General features: G+C 39.4%; 1 protein-coding gene across 1 annotated transcript; it reads right to left on the reverse strand.

The window, feature by feature from the left end:
* Positions 1-2,138: 2,138 nt before the first annotated feature.
* Positions 2,139-4,929, reverse strand: LOC131334627 (uncharacterized). The gene is made up of 3 exons (XM_058369751.1): positions 4,740-4,929; positions 3,868-4,180; positions 2,139-3,106 (listed from the first exon to the last, which is right to left on the reverse strand). Exons 2-3 carry the CDS (start codon positions 4,173-4,175, stop codon positions 2,350-2,352), a joined length of 1,065 nt encoding a protein of 354 aa, XP_058225734.1. The 5' UTR covers positions 4,176-4,180; positions 4,740-4,929; the 3' UTR covers positions 2,139-2,349.
* Positions 4,930-10,598: the final 5,669 nt, after the last annotated feature.

A 10,598-nucleotide genomic window follows, 5' to 3' on the forward strand; every position in this document is an offset into this window, starting at 1 on the left:
AAGAACTTCATGATATAATCCTTTCACTTAATATAAATCCTTGAATATCAATATATCGCTAATGTTTTATTATCACAACTCAGGAGGATCAACTGATTCATACACTTGCGACCTAGCCACAAGCTCTTACCGCATGCTTTATTATCGGCCAAAAAAGAGAAATTAAAACAAAACCCAAAAAATAGTCCTCGTATATCCAAAATCAAATGAAACAGTGAACTCTCTCTCAGTCGTCACAATCCATATCCTCAACCACCCCACTAGTCAAATTAATCCCTATAACACAATTCATCTCGGCCCCCTTCCTCTTATTCATAATTAGAAATTGTATCCCCCACATCTTCATCAAATGTACTTTACCTCTCAACGCAGGCAGCCTTACTTTCGAGCACCAAAATCCTCCCGAACTCACATCGCCACCCAACGCGACCACTGAGCTAACCCTCGCTGTAACCCTTCGTCTGAATCCCTCCCCTCCCCTCGGCTCTCTTCTCCATTCCAAATCACCACCGTCATGCCACCGTGGCTGATATTCATAGCCGTTCTTTCATAGTACTATTTCACTATTTCTAGTCACCAAAATTCTAGCTTGTTCATTATTTTCAGTTGGGCAATTAGGGTCATGTTGTAAGACGAAGGGCCCACCCACACTCAGCAGCCCTTCAACAGCATTTCGACTCTCGGTGATTTCACGTGCATCGCGACTAGCGCGAAGATGAGAACTACGACTGTTTGGAATACTGCAAATGCTGCATGCATGTAATGTATGCAAATCGCTTTCGTCGTCTTTTTCCTTGGAAATTCATCATCATGTAACGCTCCGGCAGATTCTAATTCATCGATCAGTGCTGCGGCCGGGGGTTCCTTCCACCCCTTTCGTCCATTTTGTGGATGAGATGTTGGAAGTTGGTTAATTTGTGAATTGTAATGAAGGAAACGGAGAGAATTTGGGGTGGCAAAATTATGTAGACGGGTTTTAGGTATATATACAGTGTTTTGTCAAAATTATGTAGATGGGTTTTAGGTACATATATATGGCTGCGATCAAGGTTCTCTATTTCTATATTGCTCCCTATTCTATATTCCGTATATTGTCTACGGAGAAGAGAGATTACCCAGCAAAAATGTAAGGATGTTTTTCTGTGGTGGAGCTTTGGGCTCAACTAATTTTGTGCGGGGTTGTTCGAGCCAACACGATTTATTAGTGGGGCTGTTGCGTCCTGGAGGAGACAAGCCACTTGGGAGTTCTGCTGCACAGGTATTAGTTGTTCAAGATTCAACTAGCTGCATAGGGCTTGAATTTTCTTAAAGATAGCGAGATATCTGCGCCTCATCCGATATTTGTGTATTCCATCTATTATGGATAATTGTTTAATATCCACAAATCACAATGATTTACTTGATGTAAGTGGACATGTGTATTCATTGAGATTTATTAATGAGAATGGATGAGGCTGCTTGCCGTGGAGTAATTGAATTTGGCTAAAATTCAAATTTGTCTGAATCAAGTAAATATCTATGTGTTCTCTTGGTTTGATTTATTGGCTCAATACCCATTTTGCGGCAAGACCACCAACACTTGCCATTAAACGATTTATTCTAAGTAATAAATTAAATTCTTAGTAATAAATTAAATTAAGGTTTGGAAAACGATTTTTTCATATAGTCTAGAAGCCCTACAAGGTTTTCATTGATTCTGCCATGTCTGATTGTGACCTAATTTGACGAGGAGATAAAGCGTCGACACTGTACACAGCATTTTGAATACTCAATGCCGTATGGGTTGCCAGGGTTGGATACCGATAATTTTATTGTTACGGTATATCGGATTTATCAGTATCATTGTTATTTTTTCACATCAGAAAATTTAGCATAATTTATTTTCTAGTATTAAATTTAAAATAGTCTAGTACCAACTAGTGTTTGTAGTCGGAAAGAATTGTAGTCTAGAGTACATGATTGGCTAAAAACGATAATTTGCTCAAAAACGGCATGTACTGGTTGGTACGGTATGAGATTCTAATCCTTAACTATCCATGCTTTAAAACAAAAGCTTTGTTTTACCTTACAAATACTGGTATAATCAGCCATTTTAGCTTCTGATAAAAATAAAAAAAAACCAAAAAACAGAAGCCATATTTTAGCTAGTGGCAATTCCAGATGCTCTTTATTTTATTTGCATAATAGCTCTCATTACATGCTGTACAAATTATTTGTGGAATGACCTTGAGGCATCACGAGTGTCACAAGTGCTACGAACCCTAGATCGACTGACCGACAATTTTATTTATTTATCTGCGGATCAGTTTATAATAATACCGGGCCCTTTAATATGTCACGGATTCTTTTCTAGATTTTTTTCACAGCTTCAACAAGCTTGTTCACGTTTTTCTTGAACATGTCCTTCAAGTCACCCAAATATTCTCCAGAATTTAAGAATTTTTCGATAGCTTTAACGGTGACGGAGATCCGTTTCAAGTTGTCTTTCATAAAGTCATCCGCAACATGATCAAGAGCCTTCTTCTTATCATCGTAATATTGCGTGAGCGCCTCTAAGATTTCAAGCAGAGCATCGGGTATGTTCTTCTTATTGCCCTCGATAGTATCCAATACCACTCGGAGCACTTTGTTAAGTGAAGGGATCAAGCATTTTTCCAGCAATTGAACAGTGACCGTGATCTGTTCCAAGTTGTTTTTCATAAAGTCATCCGCAACATGATCAAGAGCCTTCTTCTTGTCATCGTAATAACGCGTCAGGGCTTCTAAGATTTCAAGAAGAGCATCAGGTATGTTCTTCGTATTGCCCTCGACGGTACGCAATACCACTTGGAGCACTTTGTAAAGGTTGGGGCTCAAGTGTTTTCCCAGGGCATCGGAAACTGACACATCGATCGGGAATTTGGGGTGTATCGTATGTTTCCCGATAATGGGATAGCGGAAGGTGATTTCCAATTCAACCTTGAGAAGCCCATCAATTATAGTTTGAAGTATTATTTCTTGCAACTTATCTCCCACATGTTTCAGCGAAGCATTTATTGTCATTTCCACCGTCGTCTTCTCCTTTGCTCTCAGCCACTTAGAGGGCACTTTACCATTAGCAATTTCCCTTTATAACACAACACACGTATATAGATAGATAGATAGATAGATAGATGATCAGAGATACATATAATAGTCCAGGCAAACTTAACCCGAACCCAACGTCACGCAAAAATGTTTGCTAATTAAAAATAACAAATTAAACAGCAGCCTAGCTAGCTACAATATTAATTGTACACTACTTATTAATTGTATATAAATCCTTTAACGTACATTACTTGTAATTGATTAATTCATGCCAGTGCAGGGTTATTGTTGAGGAGCTTCTTATTACGTTGTTGAGGAGCTTTTCATTACGGATCAGTTAAGTAATTAGTTACTCTATATATAAAATTGGGTGGGTACGCGTTCTTTTTTGTTTCTTCTACACATTCGATATATATATATTTTTTCTTGAAATACAATATAAAGAAAGAAAATTAATTTTGGCGCTTCACTTGCAGAGTTATTGTTGAGGAGCTTTTCATTATGGACCAGTTAAGTAATTAGTTACTCCGTAAAACTGGGTGGGTGTTCTTTTTTGTTTCTTCTACACATTCAATATTTTTTTTTCTTGAAATATACAATATAGAGAAAATTAATTTTGGCGCTTCACTTTTAGTCGTTGGCACTCTTATTTTATTTATTTATTTATTGTCTTTTTCTTATTTGAATTTACAACAATACTCTTCTATGTGCGAGAAAGTGGATGAACACTAACAAAATAAAAGGGACGTAGATGAAAGTAAACACAAATGAATTGAAATTGAGATAACTAATATTCCAAACCTGCCGCTGCCGGGAATTTCGAGATTGTAACAGTCGGCAATTTTAACAGAGTAACGGATGGACTTCCACTTGGGAATGGCGCAACTGAGAGGGTTGTAAACTTCAAATTGGGCCTTTAAGATGAGGCCCTTAGAAAGAGTGAAGCCCTCAAATTGAATATGAAAGGTTTTCTCTACGTCCTCCAACGCCTTGTCTTTCCAGTCTCTGATCACCTTCATCGTCAACAACCCACATTTGCCTTTCCTGCTGTCGCCGCCGCTGCCTTCGGCCAAGCTCCCATCCGCCTTGCTCCCGAGTGTTTGACTCATTTTGCCTGCTAATTAGTAGTAATTGTTATTCACCCGCAGCTAGCGTAGCGCGCATATGAGTATATCAGTGTCATCGATCTATTTAAAAAAAAACCTTCATATGAATCCAAAAATCATGGTCACGCAACTCTAGCTAGTAAATTTGTTTCAAAGGATGCAACGACGAGTATGATTTTTAAAACAGATGAATTATTTTTTTTCCCGGAGATACAAATGACAAGACCAATATATTAGAGGTTACCAACAAATATGTGGCCGGAGTTCACATGAATTAACATATGCATACGCGCGGGATTAAAGTCGAACGGTTCGTAACATAAAATTAAAATTTAGGAAGTTTGACCTAATGCTGTCTCCAATTCAAATAATTGCGAGCCAAGAGAGAGAATCTGATCAGCCCTTTATAAGCTAAGGAATAAAAGATAAAAATAAAAATATCGAAGTAGACAGGACTAAGCATGCATACAACAAATTAAATAATGGCCATGCAAAGCACCAAAAGTAATATTACTCGTATAAAACAATTAAATATGAAGGAAGTCAAATGAGATCGATCACCTATACCTGGTAGATCCAAATGCTTTATTAATTAATTAATTAAGTCTAGTGCTTAATTAATTAATTGCTTCCTTTCCTGTGAATTCCTGCAATGATATTGGATGCATCAATTAAATAACATATCTCTATCTATATATAGAAGAAAGTTGAGAGATCGAATCACCTTCCCTTCTTCAGGTTGACACAATGAATCTGATTCCTAACGCTTGCTTAATTGCTTGCATCAATTAGGAGTAATATTTTAACCTCACCTAGCAAAAGCATCATTACTAAATCAAGTAAGTATTTGTGAATCTGGTCTGCATGCAGGAGGATATATAGTATATACCTTAACTCCATCAATTAATTCAAGTTATTCTATCCTTGGGCACACGCCTCAAAATTTATCAATTCTTGTCTTTAAAAATCGGGTGCGCCCTCTTTCGGGAAGCGCGGCGAAACGCTTCCAATTTAGAGTCGTCACTCGGATTTTGCGGTGAAACACCCAAGGAACCGAACTTGAAACGCTTGCTACGTTGTTTAATTTGAAAAAGACTTGTAGACCAGTCCGTCGTCACCTTCGATATCTGAGGTTCGGGAGCTAGGTTACGAGAGGGGAAGGATTTTATGGCACCCTTGCTATTGTGACACCATTTATTACAAATTACAGTTTCGCTTATTACAAACGTAATCAAAATATTACATTACCGAATAAAGTTGAAAAGTGTATTTATTACAAACTTCCAAATATAAAGTGCTTAAAGACACAGAGCTGACGACTGATCTACTCGTACAGCCATGGCTTGGCTACCTCGGCCCCGTCTTTAGCTACTACAGAAATGTCTTCGAAATACTTCATACCCTTGCTTGCACCTGGCATTGAATACCAAGGTAACGCAGCACCGTGAGTTTTTGAAAACCCGACCAGTAGAACAATACAAAACTACCCTCACCCTAATGTATGCATGAATAAGGGCTGCAAACGATCCGAGCCGCTCGCGAGCGGCTCGGAGCTCGGCTCGACAACGGCTCCACTCGGCTCGGTTCGAGACACAAACGAACGAGCTCGAGCTCGAGTCCTGGGCTCGTTTCGCAAACGAGCCGAGCTCGAGCTAGTCGAAACTCGGCTCAACTGGCTCGCGAGCTCAATTATATTATATATATATATATTTATATATATTTGTTTCATAAACGAGCCGAGCTCGAGCTCTGTAAATACTTATCGAGCCGAGCTCGAGCTTGAGTTCTGCAGCTCGTCACGAGCTCGAGCCGAGGTAAATTAAGGCGAGCCGAGCCCGAACATGTTGAAACTCGGCTCGGCTCGGCTCGGCTCGTTTGCAGCCCTATGCATGATATCCATAACCACCGAAGCTCACATAAGAAATAATAACAGAACAAGTAATTAAACACTTAGAGTCTTATTAACATGATCGATCTTACGATGTTCTCGTACACCATGCCCCGTTCACTATGCTCCCGTTCACTATGTTCCCGATCACCATGTTCCCGTACTCTATGCTCCCAACCGCCCCTTTGGCATGGCTCAAGACATAGCATGGCTCACGACAAGGTTTGGCTCACGACAACCACCCATCTGTGTTCCTGTACACTATGCTCCCAACCGCCACCTTCGGCATGGCTCAAGACACAGCACAGCTCACGACACATTGATCCCATCCTCGGGTTCTATCCGCTATGGGTTAATTCATCAAACTACTTCAACCATATTTCCAGTCATACCGTAGTACTAATAACTTCATCTCCATACTAAGTCTCATCATTTCCAGTCACACTTTTAATATGTTCCTTTAAGCAATAGCAACCACAATAACTCTAAGTTTCATGCATAATCGTTGTGTACCAAGCCATGCAAGTCCCATGCATATTCACAAAATCACCAAGTGTAGGTATTAATGGTAATAGCTCAAAAATCATTTAGCTAAAGCATGAACATCTTGAAATTGTCGGTTTTCAGACATCTACGAGTCTAACAAGGAGACATAACAATTCTTATCCAAAATCTATAAGCTTTGACAAAGTGATAGCTTAGGATGTCAGGAACAACTTCTATGCTTTACGCCATGCCCGAATCTGATTTTAAACGAGGTAGAAATGCTAACGAGATCAAGAAGTGCAATCTGCCACAGTTCACTAAGACCAACATTCCCGAAGATCCAATGGGCGGAATTGATCCGTTCAATTGTCCAGACGTAGCTAACTCAGTAACCTTTTGTTCTGTCAAATTTAGGAGTGATCTAATGGTCCGATCATTTTCTACGTGCTTCCAGAGTTTCTGCCAGAGTGCAGCGAAAAGTTGTCTCAGCAGTTTTGTTTGGTTTGGACAGTTTTGGTAATTCAACTACTCCCTCCGTCTCATAAAGTTTGGCACTTTCACTATTTTAGTCATATGAAAAATTAACTATATCTTTTAATCGGTAATGTTTTTTTATAAGCAATATGAATCTTATTTGATAGATTTTAATTTGTTCTATTAAACAAAGTTCAAAAAATCGTCTAAAACATTATGGATCGAAAAATATACGCAATTTTAAATGACACGTATTCTTGAAAATGCTAAACTTTATAGGACGGAGGGAGTATATCTTTTTAGCCCAAACTCCGTTTTAGGTGAACCATATATGCAAATCGAATAGAATTCGAAGACCTGCAACTTTACTGAAGGACGTTTTTCCTAATTCGGCCTCGACGTGGTCCAAAATACGGGAACCGTGTCAACCACCAAGGACAGTGCGTTTTTACTCGCTTTGGGTGCCGAGAGGAGTTTTTCCCTAGTTCAATCTATCCTTTTCGTGATCGGTCCGTACACTAAACATATTAGGGTGTCATCTACGACCCTTACTAGCGAAATCATGCATCGGACCAGGAATTTATGGAATCACACATACAAGATAGTAAGGCGTGTTTTCCGAAGTTCTACCTTAATTCCTGCAGATTAAGTAGAAGGATGAATGATCTGAACCGTTGAGTACGACGGGGATACGTTGGTTGCTCCAAAATGAGAAGTGCGTGAAATCAGAAATGGGTGCAATTAAGCCCGGAGGGTTGTTCCCCTTGATTGGAGAGAGCAAGAGAGTGCTTGAGAGGGAGAGCAGGAGAGAATTATTTGGTAAGAGTGAGAGAGACGTGTAATGGTATGAGATGGTCAGACAATATGTGTATAATGGAGAAGAGACAAAGAAACAGCAGAATTCAATTCTAGCTGCTAAAGTGGTTGGTGAAGAAGCTGGGGAAAAACAATGACCGGCGGTGCAAAACCAAGCCATGTTCGGCTCACGCTATTCGGGTTTCGTTCTTCGAAAAATACTCAAAATTCACGGTATGCTCAAAATAATATATCGAACATCATGGTGTAAAAATTATTCTCATATGATATATTTTAAAAATGAAGATTAACACATATCTACATTTATGCATGCACAATGCTACGGATTTGCGGGTCCTTATATCATACCCCCTTAACAAAAATTCCGTCCTCAAAATTAAAGGCGATACCTTGATTAGCGAACAAGTGAGGATGATTAGCTTGCATGGTGTCCTCGCGTTCCGATGTTGATTCCTCCAAATTTTAGTGGCGCTACAAAACCCTGACAAGGCGGATTGTCCTTCCTCGAAGAACCTTATCTCGTTTGTCTAAAATTTTGACGGCTTGCTCTTCGTAAGTCGCATCATCATCTAACGTGATCTCCTTCCAATCTAGAATATGTTCCGGTACTTTCTCAGCATAAACACGTGGAAAACATTGTGGACCGTTTAACGAAGAGTGCTCATTTTTCTACCAGTTCAGATTTCAGATACGATGGAGTCTTACAACTACCACTATGTCAATGAGATTGTTCGTCTACATGGAGTTCCGGTATCTATTGTGTCAAACTGGGATCCTCAATTTACTTCTCAATTTTGGCAAAACTTGCAGATCGCTTTGGGTACGAATCTTTGCTTCAGCACTGCGTTTCATCCACAGATCGACGGGCCTGAATGGACGATCCAAACGTTGGAGGATATGCATGCTTAGAGTTTGTGTGTTGGATTTCAAAGGGAGTTGGGCATGTTATCAACGATATTCCATAGGATTGAACAAATATCACGAGATAATCAAGAGGAGTACAAAATGAGAATTTAGAAAGGGTTCCGGAAGTGGGAAGCATATCGTATACCCCCGGATAATTTAATTCTTTAGGTGTGGAGCCGGATTAGTGGAGGTTGAATCGGAGCATTTAAGGATTATTTGGAGAGTCTTGGAAGAATTTTTGGAGCATTAGAGGATTATTTATTTGAGGCTTTTGTTTTATTTTGGTGATGTAAATTTGTATTCAAAGAGAAATGGGACCTGAAAGTGTATAAAATACAGTGTATTTTAGAGTTTATTTTAGAAAAAGGAGGGTTGTTACATAACTAAACTAAGAAACCCCTTAACCAATAATGAAATGTTGGCATTTGGATAACAAAAATTAACAATGTTTTTCTCTTTGAATAACCAAATTTAATAGGGACCAAATTTATATTTTTCTCCTCCGATCAATATCAATGTATTCTTTTTTTGGTTAATCATGGAATTAGATAAACTACAAACTTGAATACAAGGTCCAGGGATAAGTAACGCCCCTCATGTCCTCACATAATTGAGACTTAATAAAAAACGAAATTGAAAGATACAATAAATAAGGAAAAAGATATGATCTTGCATCTTGCGCTAGGAGATCAGCACACTTGTTTCCTTCCCTCATGACATGCCTCAACGATGGATCACCCAGCTGGTGCAAAAGGAACTTGCAATCGACAATCAAATTGTAGAGATGATGGGTGCATGTAGCATTGTTGATAAGGTGGATGGCATTAGAAGCATCCATTTCAATTTCCACCAATGTAATGTTACATTGTAAGAGAATCTTGAGACCATGTATAAGTGCCCAAATTTCGGCCTCAAGAGTAGATATGAAACCCAATTTGCATGAAAAGCTCGTAATCCATTTCCCATTTGCATCTCTAATCAGACCACCTGTACAAGCCTCTGAAAAAGTAAAAGATCCACTTCCGTCTACATTGAGTTTAAAAGTGTTGCGACGAGGTGATGACCACCCTAGGGTGTTCTAGGTTGGGTTTTGGCTAAGTGGAGTGTTGGGTGGACAATAAAGACCCACTTAGCGGCTTTAGAAAAAATGGAGGAAATGGTTACATTAGGAGGGGGTAGTTGAGTGTCACGGTGGATAGTTGCATTCCGATGTAACCAAATGTGCCAAATGGATAAGAGGAAGATTACATTCAAATGTATGCCAGATGAGTGTAGCGTGCGAGAGAGTTTGTTTTAATCCAAAAAGCATTATCAGCATGGAAGGAAGAAAGAAGAGGCTGCCGAACGTTAAGAAGGGGCCAAAGATTTTTTGCAGCTTCACAATCTCTAAGAGAGTGAAGTGCCGAATCTTCATGGTTGTTGCAAACTGGGCATTTGTTGAGGGGGATAATGTTGCGACGGGCTAAGGTGTCGTAGGTGTTTAAACGTTGTTGTATTGCTAGCCAAAAGAAGTGCTGGATTCTGGGTGTAGTAGGGGTACGCCAAACCGATTTCTAGTCTTGAAGTGGTTCAGAAGTGGTAAAAACTTTTGAGGATAGGCATGATGAATGATTGGTAATTAATTGCCCAGATGAAGTAGGTTTCCAAACAAGAGTATCTGGGTTAGAAGTGAAGCTAGGAGATGCACTACTAAAAATAGTTCGAATAACGGATTCAGGGAAGATAAAGGATAGGTTATTAATTAAGGTTCCAAGAGCTATGAAGCCAACAATCGCGTACTGTGATAGTGCATTCATGGGGTAGAAGGGGACATTGTATAAGGCTTCAAATCGAGTCATGATCAAGCCATCTACCAA

This window comes from Rhododendron vialii, chromosome 7a (genome assembly GCF_030253575.1).
Source record: "Rhododendron vialii isolate Sample 1 chromosome 7a, ASM3025357v1".
Classification (NCBI taxonomy): Eukaryota; Viridiplantae; Streptophyta; class Magnoliopsida; order Ericales; family Ericaceae; genus Rhododendron; species Rhododendron vialii.